Source organism: Salmo trutta, chromosome 5 (assembly GCF_901001165.1).
Source record: "Salmo trutta chromosome 5, fSalTru1.1, whole genome shotgun sequence".
Taxonomy (NCBI): Eukaryota; Metazoa; Chordata; class Actinopteri; order Salmoniformes; family Salmonidae; genus Salmo; species Salmo trutta.
Genome location: NC_042961.1, coordinates 10,923,664 through 10,940,480, shown reverse-complemented (window position 1 = coordinate 10,940,480; position 16,817 = coordinate 10,923,664). Strand labels below are relative to the sequence as shown.

Genomic DNA, 16,817 nt, shown 5'->3' with positions numbered 1-16,817 from the left:
GACAAAGCGAGAGAGAGACAGACAAAGCGAGAGAGAGACAGACAAAGCGAGAGAGAGACAGACAATGTAAAGACAGGGTCTGATGGGGACTAGGTGGCTGAAGGGGCTCTACCAAGAGCCTATAATGGAATTCACCAGGCTGGCACAGCATGCCATATCCAAAAGCAATAAACAGCATTTTAATTGAACTCTGCAGTGCTGGCTTTATGCAAGGAGGAGAAAGAAAGAGAGAGAAACTGAAAGAACAACAACCATCAGCTTGCTGGGGCTCCCTGGATGACATTTGTGTGACTGTGTGCCTACAGTGCAGTTAGTGGGAAAAAAACACAAAGTCACACTTATTAAGCTGCCACTTGTCCAGACCAAAAATAATAAGTAAGCCAGCCAGAAGTTTTCAGAAGGGTGATACACAAGTACAACTACAGCTTAAAGGAGAAACAGATCAGTCATGGCTACCACAACAAGAGATCAAACACTTACCGTGGTACATCGCATCAACCAGGTTTACTGCAGCTCCCGCAACACTGGCTGTCTCACTTCCTTATGGTATTATAGCCAACAGAAAGAGACTGGTACGTTTTGGCCTTGTCTCATCATGCTCTATCGAATCACCTCTCCAACCCCTACACAACATGGCATGTCACAAGGCTGGTCTGTCTTTCAAAAGTCAGTTGACATGCACAGCCCACCACAGGCTAGCCTCTCCCTCTCAGTACTCCAAGCCCCAGAGAGAGGTCTCCTGCAGCGAGTCAAGCCAAGCTAGACTGGGCAGGGTCAAGCTGGACAGGGCGAGCAGACGGTTTCAGTGTCTTTACAAGGTGAACCTGTCAGTGATCGACTTGGAAGGCTATTCTCCTCACCACATAACGTATGTGAAAACACACACGCCTTCAAAACACACACACACACGCACACACACACAGGCCCCTGTCACATTGTACAAGGTCAGCTGTTCATCGGTCATGGGGACACCAGACTGGGTAATCTCTCCTCCTCCATCTCCCCCCATCCTTCTCTTCTCCATTCTTACAAGGGCAGCTCTGAGCTGCTCATATTTTAAACTTGATGACGGTCTCTCTCAATCTCTCTCTCTCCCGCTCGCTCTCCCCCCGTCTCTCAAGGATCAGATCAGTGACTTAAGGCCCTTGTAAATCCATCTATTCTGTAAGACTGAGGAGTGAAACAGCCTCTATAGGCACAGTCCTCAGGAGTCAGCCTGGTACACAAGCAAAGGTGGTATGACGGACGGACGGACGGTAGTTAATAAATAGCATTTAATCATGACAGCGTTAGGGAGAGAGGGTGATGGAGGGAGGAGAGAGACAGAGGAGGAGAGAGAGAGGAGGAGAGAGAGGGGAGCCGTCTATCAAACGTGTTCGCCGCCAGTCAACTCCAAGATATAAGAAAATGATTAAGAGGGATTTAATGTCATACGCCAAGCGGGGAAAACGCACATCTGTCAGCTGGAGAATTATGTTATTACACCTTCCTCTCTCTCACGCTCACTCACTCTTTCTCCTACTCTTTCTGTCCATCCCACTACCATAGTCTCCATTTCTCCATTTCTCTGATCAGAGTTTCATAACAATCTTCACCACAGGACTGGACAGGGTTGACAGAACTGTGATTAAACACAGAGCTGCTGAAGCGCCTGTCTACTGCATCTTTCAACACAATCGTTTCTGGCTTAACTGTTGTTCAGACAGTCTGCTTCTTGGAGGACACACAGATCTCAGAGCCAAAACCTTTAAACACTGGCCCCTCCAGTCCACTCTGGTGCACTGCACCCCTCACTGTACTTACCCTGGCACTTCCCGCCGTTAGTGGGGTCGCCATGGTAACCAGGCATGCAGGTCTGGCACTGCGGTCCGGTGGTCAAGTTCCTGCACTGCTCACAAGCACTGCCGTTCACACACGTACTGTGGCCGTTACACTGACAAGCTGGGGAAGAGGGAGGGAGAGAGAATCAAGAGGGTTTGGATGTATAGCTTTAAGTGTGAGGAGGGGGATGTATAGCTTTAAGTGTGAGGAGGGGGATGTATAGCTTTAAGTGTGAGGAGGGGGATGTATAGCTTTAAGTGTGAGGAGGGGATGTATAGCTTTAAGTGTGAGGAGGGGGATGTATAGCTTTAAGTGTGAGGAGGGGATGTATAGCTTTAAGTGTGAGGAGGGGGATGTATAGCTTTAAGTGTGAGGAGGGGGATGTATAGCTTTAAGTGTGAGGAAGGGGATGTATAGCTTTAAGTGTGTGGAGGGGGATGTATAGCTTTAAGTGTGTGGAGGGGGATGTATAGCTTTAAGTGCGAGGAGGGGGATGTATAGCTTTAAGTGCGAGGAGGGGATGTATAGCTTTAAGTGCGAGGAGGGGATGTATAGCTTTAAGTGCGAGGAGGGGATGTATAGCTTTAAGTGCGAGGAGGGGGATGTATAGCTTTAAGTGCGAGGAGGGGGATGTATAGCTTAAGTGCGAGGAGGGGGATGTATAGCTTTAAGTGCGAGGAGGGGGATGTAAAGCTTTAAGTGCGAGGAGGGGATGTATAGCTTTAAGTGCGAGGAGGGGGATGTATAGCTTTAAGTGCGAGGAGGGGGATGTATAGCTTTAAGTGCGAGGAGGGGGATGTATAGCTTTAAGTGCGAGGAGGGGATGTATAGCTTTAAGTGCGAGGAGGGGGATGTATAGCTTTAAGTGCGAGGAGGGGGATGTATAGCTTTAAGTGCGAGGAGGGGGATGTATAGCTTTAAGTGCGAGGAGGGGGGTGTAGCTTAAGTGCGAGGAGGGGATGTATAGCTTTAAGTGCGAGGAGGGGGATGTATAGCTTTAAGTGCGAGGAGGGGGATGTATAGCTTTAAGTGCGAGGAGTGATGTATAGCTTAAGTGTATAGCTTTAAGTGCGAGGAGGGGGATGTATAGCTTTAAGTGCGAGGAGGGGGATGTATAGCTTTAAGTGCGAGGAGGGGGATGTATAGCTTTAAGTGCGAGGAGGGGGATGTATAGCTTTAAGTGCGAGGAGGGGGATGTATAGCTTTAAGTGCGAGGAGGGGGATGTATAGCTTTAAGTGCGAGGAGGGGATGTATAGCTTTAAGTGCGAGGAGGGGGATGTATAGCTTTAAGTGCGAGGAGGGGATGTATAGCTTTAAGTGCGAGGAGGGGGATGTATAGCTTTAAGTGCGAGGAGGGGGATGTATAGCTTTAAGTGCGAGGAGGGGGATGTATAGCTTTAAGTGCGAGGAGGGGGATGTATAGCTTTAAGTGCGAGGAGGGGGATGTATAGCTTTAAGTGCGAGGAGGGGGATGTATAGCTTTAAGTGCGAGGAGGGGGATGTATAGCTTTAAGTGCGAGGAGGGGGATGTATAGCTTTAAGTGCGAGGAGGGGGATGTATAGCTTTAAGTGCGAGGAGGGGGATGTATAGCTTTAAGTGCGAGGAGGGGGATGTATAGCTTTAAGTGTGAGGAGGGGGATGTATAGCTTTAAGTGTGTGGAGGGGGATGTATAGCTTTAAGTGTGAGGAGGGGGATGTATAGCTTTAAGTGTGAGGAGGGGGATGTATAGCTTTAAGTGTGTGGAGGGGGATGTATAGCTTTAAGTGCGAGGAGGGGGATGTATAGCTTTAAGTGCGAGGAGGGGGATGTATAGCTTTAAGTGCGAGGAGGGGGATGTATAGCTTTAAGTGCGAGGAGGGGGATGTATAGCTTTGAGTGCGAGGAGGGGGATGTATAGCTTTAAGTGCGAGGAGGGGGATGTATAGCTTTAAGTGCGAGGAGGGGGATGTATAGCTTTAAGTGCGAGGAGGGGGATGTATAGCTTTAAGTGCGAGGAGGGGGATGTATAGCTTTAAGTGCGAGGAGGGGGATGTATAGCTTTAAGTGCGAGGAGGGGGATGTATAGCTTTAAGTGCGAGGAGGGGGATGTATAGCTTTAAGTGTGTGGAGGGGGATGTATAGCTTTAAGTGCGAGGAGGGGGATGTATAGCTTTAAGTGCGAGGAGGGGGATGTATAGCTTTAAGTGCGAGGAGGGGGATGTATAGCTTTAAGTGCGAGGAGGGGGATGTATAGCTTTAAGTGCGAGGAGGGGGATGTATAGCTTTAAGTGCGAGGAGGGGGATGTATAGCTTTAAGTGCGAGGAGGGGGATGTATAGCTTTAAGTGCGAGGAGGGGGATGTATAGCTTTAAGTGCGAGGAGGGGGATGTATAGCTTTAAGTGCGAGGAGGGGGATGTATAGCTTTAAGTGCGAGGAGGGGGATGTATAGCTTTAAGTGTGAGGAGGGGGATGTATAGCTTTAAGTGTGAGGAGGGGATGTATAGCTTTAAGTGTGAGGAGGGGATGTATAGCTTTAAGTGTGAGGAGGGGGATGTATAGCTTTAAGTGTGAGGAGGGGGATGTATAGCTTTAAGTGTGAGGAGGGGATGTATAGCTTTAAGTGTGAGGAGGGGGATGTATAGCTTTAAGTGTGAGGAGGAGGATGTATAGCGTTAAGTGTGAGGAGGGGGATGTATAGCTTTAAGTGCGAGGAGGGGGATGTATAGCTTTAAGTGTGAGGAGGGGGATGTATAGCTTTAAGTGCGAGGAGGGGGATGTATAGCTTTAAGTGCGAGGAGGGGGATGTATAGCTTTAAGTGCGAGGAGGGGGATGTATAGCTTTAAGTGCGAGGAGGGGGATGTATAGCTTTAAGTGCGAGGAGGGGGATGTATAGCTTTAAGTGCGAGGAGTGGGATGTATAGCTTTAAGTGCGAGGAGGGGGATGTATAGCTTTAAGTGCGAGGAGGGGGATGTATAGCTTTAAGTGTAAGGAGGGGGATGTATAGCTTTAAGTGTGAGGAGGGGGATGTATAGCTTTAAGTGTGAGGAGGGGGATGTATAGCTTTAAGTGTGAGGAGGGGGATGTATAGCTTTAAGTGTGAGGGCAAGGGATGGAATACAAATGTGTTCTTGTGCATTTATGATTGCATTGATGTGCTACATGACATGTCTGTCTGTCTGTCTGTCTGTCTGTCTGTCTGTCTGTCTGTCTGTCTGTCTGTCTGTCTGTCTGTCTGTCTGTCTGTCTGTCTGTCTGTCTGTCTGTCTGTCTGTCTGTCTGTCTGTCTGTCTGTCTACTCACCAGGGCAGTGGATGTAGGCCCAGTCGAACCCTTTATCTCTGGGGCACAGACCGAGCTCCAGCACCATGTCTCTGTCCCTCTCCCTGTCTCTGGGCTGTCTGGAAGGGCTCTTCATGGGCCCGCGGTATGACCCCTCCATACACTGGCCCTTCCCTGTGTTAGTGGGGTCTCCACACCAGCCACACTCTGCCTGATCCAAACACTGGCCACACGTCCTCAGGCCCGAACAATTCTGAGCTAGAAGAGAAAGAGAGACAGAGAGAAATAGAGACCGAGACAGAGCAAGAGAGAGCAAGAGAGAGATTATTCAGACACATAGAAAAGTCCGTCATAGAATACTTGTCTGATCTTGATAATATTCATCCGTAGTATAAATAACCACTGTTACATCCATCCACCACGTAAATAAAGTAGACGTGTTGCTCATTACTTTATTCATTCTGCATCGGGAGGCTATACTCTCTAATACGTTGTTAGACAGCCACTGACTCTTACTGTAATTGCCAGAGGGTTCATTATTTAATGGATTAGAGGGTGGGTATAAATGTATTGGTTTTCATTTAGAGAGATATTATTCCCACCTTTATGACAATGGGCAATTTTTTTGTTGCTTGAAATGTAGTGTTATTTCATAGTTTTGATGTCTTCACTATTATTCTACAATGTAGAAAATAGTAAAAAATAAAGAAAACCCTTGGAATGAGAAGGTGTCCAAACGTTTGACTGGTACTGTATGTTATAATATGGCTTTTGTTTCCTGGATTGGCTTCCCCCCAGTGATTTTACCCATGCACAGCTAATGTGTGTATCTACAGACATTTAGTTAGTGACTCTGACAAACATGTAAATCTTAACTGCCTGTCCTTGACGAAGCAAAGTTGGGACTAATACACTTCTAACTTCCTTGTCAACGTTTAATTTTTCTTGAGGACATATCCAGTAAAAAAAGTGCTTTATTTTGCTTAAACTTTCCAATGGCTTGACCTTTTCTTTCCTAAATAAATGGAATTCCATAAATGTTGTCTCTATTGAGGATACATTGGTATTCATAAAATGTTTCTGACATTCAAACGAAAGCTTCACTGGGAAATTAGAAAATACATATTTTACAGCATTCAACGCTTACAAAGAAAATCTCCATCCATAACTTCCTCTAATGGATTCAGAAGCCGAGGTAATCTTGGTGGGCTAGTTAAATTGGTTTTCATTCAGATCGTGTGAGAAGTTGGACTGGTCGATTGAACTTTAATTCATTGTTTTATTATTTTCCTTCTTTGAACTTGTTGTCAAGCATAAGAGGAAATAATGTGATTGTGATTCAATATTTATAGCCTGCTTATACTGTATAACAATAATACAATATAAATGTAAATGATTGACTCAGGTTTGGCCATCATGGAGTAGTTAAACAAGTCAACTGGTTGTGAGCTCAACAATATGAACAAATAGCTTTGAAACACAACTGAAGCAGGACACACAAGTTAACTCAAAAATAACCCCTATGAGACCAAAAGGTATGAGGAAGTGATCCAAGATGTTCCTTTCTATTGCCATGTGAGTTTTCCTGAATGAACGGTAGAATTTGAATTTTTGCCAGGAGATATGGTTTTGAACTGCTCCCATTTCCACAAGCCACAGATGTGTTCAGCTGAACTTTTCTCCCCAAAATCTGTTTCAGAGTCTGTCCCTGTTGCATTATTCAACCATACTGCTGATTCATTTCTAGGTTCTCGTCTTTTTCTCCAACTACAATCTTGTGCTTCATAATTAGAAACACAGAAGCTCTCCTCTCACCCGGCCTCTGAGAGGCAGTAGTGTTTACACAGGGTGGAAATATTGTCTTCCTAAGCGCCAACAGTTTTCTAGGCTTTCTAAAAGGGTTATTGTACTTGGTTTCAAGTTCAAGCAAAAGTGCACCTCCAAGTAGCAAGAATCAAAAAGCAGAATCACTCATTTCAAAAAGCATGAAGCTAGGTTTATGCATCCCAGAGACGATAGTTCAATAAGCAATCATATACACAACACTCTTTCACCATTCTGACTCCCATCTTCTGAAATATTTCAGGAGGTTCAAACCCTGTCTTTTTCCACTTGTGTTGAGAACACTTTAAATTAAACATAACCCAGCCCAACCTCTGTCGATCACATAACAGAAGCCTAAAACACCTCAAAATATATTGTTCTCTCAAACAATGCTGGGGTTGTCTTAAGAACAGCTCGTCTTTAAAGAACTGCTAATGACTTGTATCCTTCTCAATGACAGATCTGTAGCATCAGGATGGAGACTAGAGTGATGTACCATTGCTTTGCCAAAACGTAAGCCTGTTTCTATGTCCCATCAACAAATGATCTGATCTATGCAGAAACAGAGAGCTCCTTTTTATTTCTGGTCCTGCATAGTCAGCCGTTGAAGTGTCCTGCGGTAAGGAATGTTTGGGGTATTTTCAAGTCCTTCAGTCGCGCACCTGATTCCCTTTATATTCAAGCTGGGCTGTAGCGCCCTGTGTGAGCTCAAAGCACACGGGGACGATGGTTGATTGCTTAATGAACATATGCAGGTGTTGGACAGGTTAATGCTGCTGGACGGTGTTCCAGGCAGATGGATGGGGATGGTGAATCACTCAGATGCAAAGAACTGCCACTGCCCTCATTCGATGCCAAAGTGCCTTTGTGTGTGCGTGCGAGAGCGTGTGTAGGAGGTAAGCTGAACCTAACTAAGGAGAACAGGGGCCTGGCTGAGTTCAAATTACCTGCTGAAATGTGACCTTAAAATGGGAAGAAAGCCCATTTCCAGGAACAGCAGCAGAATCACCTTGTGTTTAGGGGGACATTCTTTCAGGAGCACAGCCAGATTGGAGTTGCTGACCTCCCCTGGCCTTTCGAGATAAATACATCCTGTGGCTAGTACGCCAAATAGTGAATCTTGTTTCCTGTTTCTCGCAATATCCCCTCCAAACCAAAACACAAGAAATCATCTATCTAAAAAAAAAACACAGAAAGTTACTGTGGATAGAGAAAAGGCAAACTTGATGGGAGAACCTTGGAAAGGCTTTTCAGCTGAAGAGAACAGGAAAATAACCACACTATCCTGCAGCTCATTGGCAATGGAGTCAAATAATAATTGAGTTTTGTATATTTGCTCTCTCCCTACAAAAACCGGCAACATACTAAACTTGATCAAATAATCCTAGGGCGAACCATGACATTTCTTTAAATGAACATGTTGAAAACAAAAAGACATTAGCACAATGCCGCACTGTGTTTGGCTGTAACAGTATATTTATTTATCTCCACGTTCTGAAGTACAAAAGCATGATATGGGCTTAGCGTACACAACGACGCTACAACTCATTTACATGTTGATTGGCTCCATATCGTCAGGCTTCCGAGAGTTGCATTACTCTGGAGGACAATAAAAACAATAGAACAAATTTGCCTAATTACATTTCCCAAATCTCAGAACCGATATGTAGAATATATAGTGTGGGAAATGTCAGGCCATAAAATGAATACTCTACAAGCACACTGACCATGATATATATTCCATGTGTAACTCTGTGTTGTTGTATGTGTCGAATTGCTATGCTTTATCTTGGCCAGGTCGCAGTTGCAAATGAGAACTTGTTCTCAACTAGCCTACCTGGTTAAATAAAAATAAAATAAATAAATAAATAAGAGTAGCTGAACGGTAATGACTTCAGACTCCCCTGGCGACAGCACTGAGTACAACAATGACATGCACTGTGAATACTGTCGCTGACGTGGTATAATGCGGGGGTGTTCAGGCATATTGTGACCATGATGAAATGTGGTGAAAGCCTTAACCCCATCTGTGCTGACATGATGAAAAGTGGTAAAACAGAGGAGGTCCTCAGACGGTACACCACAAGTTACTTGTTGCATTTGACTATAAGAACAGACACACAAAAAGTTACTATTGGTACCAACATCTGCTTGACGTGACTTTTCAAAATAGCAATTGTGTAAAACGCATACTGTTAATGCCGTAACAAAGTCTGGGGATTGTCAGACATAAAAGGATCTATATATATATCATGAGAAAGTTAAAATCCCAGAACCAATCGAACATCTGAGACCTTTAACGGAGGGCTTTTAGCTCAAAGAAAAAAAAAACTTGAAAACACGTATTTTTCATTTGAGTTGGATAAACGTCAATACGTTATTGATTTTCCCATAGTACCCACGGCAGTACCTACAGTGCATACACCTAAGAGTCTAGGGAAGTGGAAGCACCTGACTGACTGTGGAGCAGAACGAGTCCACAAACATTTGATCTCTCTGAGCTACATTAACCCTGAAGGATTCACTACTAACAAACAGGAACTCAGCTGAATATGGAGTGGGACAGAGAGCGAGACAGAGAGACCAAGAAAAAGACAGAGAGAGAGAGAGGTATAAGGTACTGAAATAAACAATTCAATCCATCAACCTATCAATTATACTCTAAAAAGTTTTCTACCAACAGCATTATTGTTGACCAGAATAATGCTGTTACTTGCATTACTGTCAATAGTAGTGGTACGATGACAAGAATTTGTTTAGAGTGATTGTTTGCAATAATCCATTTGCACATATTCCTTTTGGAGGTTGTGTTGAACACACACACACACACAGTGGATGCTGGACAGTTTGACTCATCCAGTTTGACTGGTATACTCACAGGCGCAGTCTCCAGTCTGCCACTCCAGACACTGTCCGTAGGGGAAGGAGATGACGTAGGCGTTGGAGTCCACACATCGCTGGGTGCTGCTGCACCACATACACTCCATGGCCTGGCTGGTGCAGTTGGCACAGGTGGTGCGCAGTGAGCAAGGCGTCTTACACGGACGGGCACTCTGGTTGGGGCTCACTGTAGACAGGAGAAAATAAGGTAAGAATGAAATCATGTCTGTCCAGTGCACAGCCTGAAAGTAGTGCTGAAAATCAGCTGCAGTGTTTAAAGCAGACATTTCCTCTCTACCTTGGACAGACTATTTTTACAGCAGGTATACACATATCCATTCATTAAATAAGTCATTTAACTCAAGAGTAGATGGTAACCAAGAGTAAATTCCTCCCTCAGTCTACCTCCATCATTTGAGCTGAGTTAGGACAGGCAAATTATTTCAGAGTGGGAGACACCCCCGCGAGAGAGGAAGCAGAAAGGTAATGAGAAACTGCAGGATGCCTTTGGTTACCCATTCCCCCTCTACTCTCTGTCGGTACAAAGTGGAGCTATGGGAGGGATGGCTGCCAAAACCGAACATTTAAGGATTCATTTTGCTTGGGCTCCCCAGCTATTCTGGGCTCTTAAATCAGTTCTAGAATGGTTCAGTGAGGCTAAAAGCAAACAGGAAAAGACCGTGAGTCCAATGAGCCTGTTGTTTCCAGTTTCCTTGCATGTGTGTTTGTGTGAGTAGGACAGGTCGGTCACTGAAGGGCCATGATGGGGAGAAAGGTCAGCTACTGTCAAACAGTCTGGGCTGTGATCTTCTCCAGTTGTACCACTACTCTTCCTAAAACAATACAATCTGTCCCCTTTTAAATTCACTAGACTAGTGAATTCTGCCCCTTGTCACTGATGATGGCAACACAGCGGGTTTCTGGATGTAAACTTTTCTGTGCCACTCCAACGGATCTCTAATTCAATAGTGTCTGATTGAGCTTTAGAATGATCACATACTAGCAACTGCTGAATGGATCAATCACATGTTCAAGGGAGGCTTCTTAGAATTCACAAGGGTTGCAGGTGTCTTTGAGAATGAGTCTATATTTAGTTGTTCAAATCATCCCCACCTCAATTATTCTCCAGCTCCCCTTCCCTCTACCTCCCTCCCTCTCTCACCGACTGGTTTTTCACAGATGAGTCCGTCGGTGGTGGCGGTGCAGGGGTTGGCCTTGAGCCCTGCCACCTCTGCCCTCTCCAGGTAGGCACAGAAGCCTGAGTCGCTGGGCTCTCCAGTCAGCCACTGCAGAGAGGAGTTGGTGAAGGGAGACATGTCCTCCCAGCCCCAGTACGAGATGTTGATCTTTCTCAGGCCCACCCACGGAGCTATCTTCTACAGGACAAAGAGAGGGGAGAAAAGGAGGTAGAGGGAGGGAGAAAAAAAGAGGTAGAGGGAGGGAGAAAAAGAGGTAGAGGGAGGGAGAAAAAGAGGTAGAGAGAGGTAGAAAAAGAGGGAGAAAAAAAGAGGTAGAGAGAGGGAGAAAAAGAGGTAGAGGGAGGGAGAAAAAGAGGTAGAGGGAGGGAGAAAAAGAGGTAGAGAGAGGTAGAAAAAGAGGGAGAAAAAAAGAGGTAGAGAGAGGGGAGAAAAAGAGGTAGAGGGAGGGAGAGGGAGAAAAGAGGTAGAGAGAGGGAGAAAAAAAGAGGTAGAGAGAGGGAGAAAAAGAGGTAGAGGGAGGGAGAAAAAGAGGTAGAGAGAGGGAGAAAAGAGGGAGAAAAAAAGAGGTAGAGAGAGGGAGAAAAAGAGGTAGAGGGAGGGAGAGAGGGAGAAAAAGAGGTAGAGAGAGGTAGAAAAAGAGGGAGAAAAAAAGAGGTAGAGAGAGGGAGAAAAAAAGAGGTAGAGAGAGGGAGAAAAAGAGGTAGAGGGAGGGAGAAAAAGAGGTAGAGAGAGGTAGAAAAAGAGGGAGAAAAAAAGAGGTAGAGAGAGGTAGAAAAAGAGGGAGAAAAAAAGAGGTAGAGAGAGGGAGAAAAAGAGGTAGAGGGAGGGAGAAAAAGAGGTAGAGGGAGGGAGAAAAAGAGGTAGAGAGAGGTAGAAAAAGAGGGAGAAAAAAAGAGGGAGAGAGAGGGAGAAAAAGAGGTAGAGGGAGGGAGAGGGAGAAAAAGAGGTAGAGAGAGGGAGAAAAAAAGAGGTAGAGAGAGGGAGAAAAAGAGGTAGAGGGAGGGAGAAAAAGAGGTAGAGAGAGGTAGAAAAAGAGGGAGAAAAAAAGAGGTAGAGAGAGGGAGAAAAAGAGGTAGAGGGAGGGAGAGAGGGAGAAAAAGAGGTAGAGAGAGGGAGAAAAAAAGGGAGAAAAAAAGAGGTAGAGAGAGGGAGAAAAAAAGAGGTAGAGAGAGGGAGAAAAAAAGAGGTAGAGAGAGGGAGAAAAAGAGGTAGAGGGAGGGAGAAAAAGAGGTAGAGGGAGGGAGAGAGAGGGAGAAAAAGAGGTAGAGGGAGGTAGAGAGAGGGAGAAAAAGAGAAAGACGAGAAGGAGATTGGGAGAGAAAGAAGAGAGAGAGGTTAAGGATGGAGAGCCTGGAATCTAAGCTAAGAATTCTGTCCATTCTCCATACCATGTTGAGGGCCAGTCAGTATGAAAACATGTTATTCATTTCCCAACATACAGTACATCATATATATTTGATCAAAGTAATGTTTAAATGAAACCTTAAATCAAACCGTTGGGCAAATTGCTATAATTACAGTGAAAATGCCGACCTCAGCCAACACTAACCCATAAAACCAAGATAGGCCAGAGTCATTAAACTAAGGTACTTATTAGACTTTTACAAATGTCTGTGTATGAGTTATTTCATAATGGGCAATAATGTCTCAAAAGTTTTAACTGTAATAAATTGTTAATTAGCCGGCAACACCTGCTATGATCTATCACACAGTGAACATTTACAAGAGTAGAACACTTGAGTAATCGAGGGAGACCGCCAGGATTCAAATCCTGAAAAACTTGTTGCTGTACTCTGAAAATGCACTTTAATTCAAATCCCCTATTACAGGCCGACTGGGACAAAAAAATAATGAATTGCTTGGATGAAAAGAAAACTGATTATTGTAGCCATGGAGAGCATAAACTCCTTCCAAAAAACTGGCAGAAAAGAGCTTAGAGGGATACCTGTTGCCTCTGCATCTTAAAACATCAAAAGGTGAGCTTTATTAACAAGAACAGTGTTACTATTCAAAGAGCAGAAACATGCTACTTAAACACCGCACCCTAAAACCATCGAGAGAGATCTTCGAGCTCCATTCAATTAATAACACCAGTCAAATACATGCTCCTGCATATCCTTCTCAGTTCTGACCGCAAAATCACCGGAAAAGCCAACATGTGTGGTGGGCATTTAAACAGGAAGTGTGACTCTTGACAAAATAAATACAAAAAGTTAGGTAATAAGCAAAGACACGTGTTCAATGTGTTTGGCTTCAGATCATCATGGGGTAAAAGAAGTTCCACTGTCATGGCGATTCCTTAGGCATTCGACTTGGAAAAAATACATTCCTCAATACAGAACATTATGAAGGATAACGTTCAAAACAACACACCGTTTTAAACCGAGGAGTTTCCCTTACCTTCTCCTGTAGCTGGTACTTCTGCAGCTCGTCCAGTATAAAGTCCACCTGCTTGGGGGTGGTGAGGGAGGCTATGTTCCCGTCCAGGTTCTTACAGTAGTGCTGGGCGTTGTCATAGCTCTCCCTGCTGGAGTTGATCCTCAGGCAGGCCTCCCCTACATGGTGCCAGCCTTCTCCACAGAGCTGAGCTGTGGAGAGAGCAGTACTTTACACCCAGGCTTCTGACTGTGCTGGGCCACACAATTGGATAGTGCATAGAGCTGCTCCTGGCCTCAAGACCCCTCATATCAACTGGATTTGATATGCAACTCACAGCACACTGATATATATTGTTAGTTATAAACTGGGTGGTTCGAGCCCTGAATGCTGATTGGCTGACCACGGGTATGACAGCACATTTATTTTTACTGCTCTGATTACGTTGGTAACCAGTTTATAATAGCAATAAGGCACCTCGGGGGTTTGTGGTATATGGCCAATACACCACGGCTAAGGGCTGTATCCAGGCACTCCACGTTGCGTCGTGTTTAAGAACAGCCCTTAGCCATGGTATATTGGCCATATACCATACCCCCTCATGCCTTATTGCTTAAATATAAAAGTGAGGTTGACTGACAAGTATTTCATGGTGTGAAATCAGGCAATGTCAGTCAGTTGAGATACAGATAGAGAATGATGGACTATTCTTCAAAGAGGCGTGCATCAACCACCCTGCATGAATACACAAGTATGTGTCTGTCCAGCACTAGCATACAGACACGTCACACAGTGGGAGGAACTACATGGACGCCTGATGAGACCTTTATTAAAACAACAATTTGCAGAGATTAAAAGGAAAAACAACTCCAGTTTCATCACAACAATTTTTCTGCTTATTTCAGAGACTTGCGCTGATTACATTCATAGTTTGGATAATTGATACCATCACATGATTTTCATCAGACTGAGAAAGAATCACTTTTTTCCATAAAAGGCTATTGAAAAGATGGCTAACTACAGAGCAGTAGTGAAGAATTCAAACACTTGGCTAGAGTTACAGTCTTTAGAACAATACACAGATCAACATTGCAGCAAAATTGTGCTAATCACTCATATCTTTACGTTGAAGCTAAAGGTCAGGCTCAATTTGCAAATCACATATACGTATATGTGTGTATATATATGTATACACACACACACACACACACACACACACACACACACACACACACACACACACACTGCTCAAAAAAAATAAAGGGAACACTTAAACAACATATCCTAGATCTGAATGAAATAAATAATCTTATTAAATACTTTTTTCTTTACATAGTTGAATGTGCTGACAACAAAATCACACAAAAATAAATCAATGGAAATCCAATTTATCAACCCATGGAGGTCTGGATTTGGAGTCACACTCAAAACTAAAGTGGAAAACCACACGACAGGCTGATCCAACTTTGATGTAATGTCCTTAAAACAAGTCAAAATGAGGCTCAGCAGTGTGTGTGGCCTCCACGTGCCTGTATGACCTCCCTACAACGCCTGGGCATGCTCCTGATGAGGTGGCGGATGGTCTCCTGAGGGATCTCCTCCCAGACCTGGACTAAAGCATCCGCCAACTCCTGGACAGTCTGTGGTGCAACGTGGCATTGGTGGATGGAGCGAGACATGATGTCCCAGATGTGCTCAATTGGATTCAGGTCTGGGGAACGGGCGGGCCAGTCCATAGGATCAATGCCTTCCTCTTGCAGGAACTGCTGACACACTCCAGCCACATGAGGTCTAGCATTGTCTTGCATTAGGAGGAACCCAGGGCCAACCGCACCAGCATATGGTCTCACAAGGGGTCTGAGGATCTCATCTCAGTACCTAATGGCAGTCAGGCTACCTCTGGGGAGCACATGGAGGGCTGTTCGGCCCCCCAAAGTAATGCCACCCCACACCATGACTGACCCACCACCAAACCGGTCATGCTGGAGGATGTTGCAGGCAGCAGAACGTTCTCCACGGCGTCTCCAGACTCTGTCACGTCTGTCACGTGCTCAGTGTGAACCTGCTTTCATCTGTGAAGAGCACAGGGCGCCAGTGGCGAATTTCCCAATCTTGGTGTTCTCTGGCAAATGCCAAACGTCCTGCACGGTGTTGGGCTGTAAGCGCAACCCCCACCTGTGGATGTCGGGCCCTCATACCACCCTCATGGAGTCTGTTTCTGACCGTTTGAGCAGACACATGCACATTTGTGGCCAGCTGGAGGTCATTTTGCAGGGCTCTGGCAGTGCTTCTCCTGCTCCTCCTTGCACAAAGGCGGAGGTAGCGGTCCTGCTGCTGGGTTGTTGCCCTCCTACGGCCTCCTCCACGTCTCCTGATGTACTGGCCTGTCTTCTGGTAGCGCCTCCATGCTCTGGACACTACGCTGACAGACACAGCAAACCTTCTTGCCACAGCTCGCATTGATGTGCCATCCTGGATGAGCTGCACTACCTGAGCCACTTGTGTGGGTTGTAGACTCCTTCTCATGCTACCACTGGAGTGAAAGCACCGCCAGCATTCAAAAGTGACCAAAACATCAGCCAGGAAGCATAGGAACTGAGAAGTAGTCTGTGGTCCCCACCTGCAAAACCACTCCTTTATTGGGAGTGTCTTGCTAATTGCATATAATTTCCACCTGTTGTCTATTCCATTTGCACAACAGCATGTGAAATTTATTGTCAATCAGTGTTGCTTCCTAAGTGGACAGTTTTATTTCACAGAAGTGTGATTGACTTGGAGTTACATTGTGTTGTTTAAGTGTTCCCTTTATTTTTTTGAGCAGTATATATATATATATATATATATATATATATATATATATATATATATACATACACACACACATACATATATACATATATACACACACACACACACACACACACACATATATATATACACACATATATACACACACACACACATATATATATACACACATATATACACACACATATATATACATATATACACACACACACACACACACACACACACACACACACACACACATATATATATATGTGTATATACATATATACATATATACACATACATACATACATATATATATACACATACATATATATATATACACATACATATATATATATACACACATATATATATACACACATATATATATATACACACATACATACATACATACACACATACATACATACACACATACACACATACAGCAAAAAAAGAAACATCCCTTTTTTAGTACGGTCTTTCAAAGATAATTCGTAAAAATCCAAATAACTTCACAGATCTCCATTGTAAGGGTTTAAATACTGTTTCCCATGCTTGTTCAATGAACCATAAGCAATTAATGAACATGCACCTGTGGAACAGTCGTTAAGACACTAACAGCTTACAGACAGTAGGCAATTAAGGTCACAGTTATGA

The 16,817-nt window shown here is 44.4% G+C and overlaps 1 protein-coding gene across 2 annotated transcripts in view; it reads right to left on the bottom strand.

Annotated features, from left to right (window-relative positions):
• LOC115193654 (attractin-like protein 1) overlaps nucleotides 1-16,817 on the bottom strand; it is a 341,916-nt gene that overhangs the window by 215,729 nt on the left and 109,370 nt on the right. For both annotated transcript variants that reach the window (XM_029752515.1, XM_029752516.1), the window contains 5 exons: nucleotides 13,389-13,576; nucleotides 10,952-11,165; nucleotides 9,788-9,976; nucleotides 5,107-5,343; nucleotides 1,804-1,941 (listed from right to left, as the gene is read on the bottom strand). In XM_029752515.1, the coding sequence (XP_029608375.1) occupies nucleotides 1,804-1,941; nucleotides 5,107-5,343; nucleotides 9,788-9,976; nucleotides 10,952-11,165; nucleotides 13,389-13,576 (966 nt within the window). The remainder of the gene's footprint in view (nucleotides 1-1,803; nucleotides 1,942-5,106; nucleotides 5,344-9,787; nucleotides 9,977-10,951; nucleotides 11,166-13,388; nucleotides 13,577-16,817) is intronic.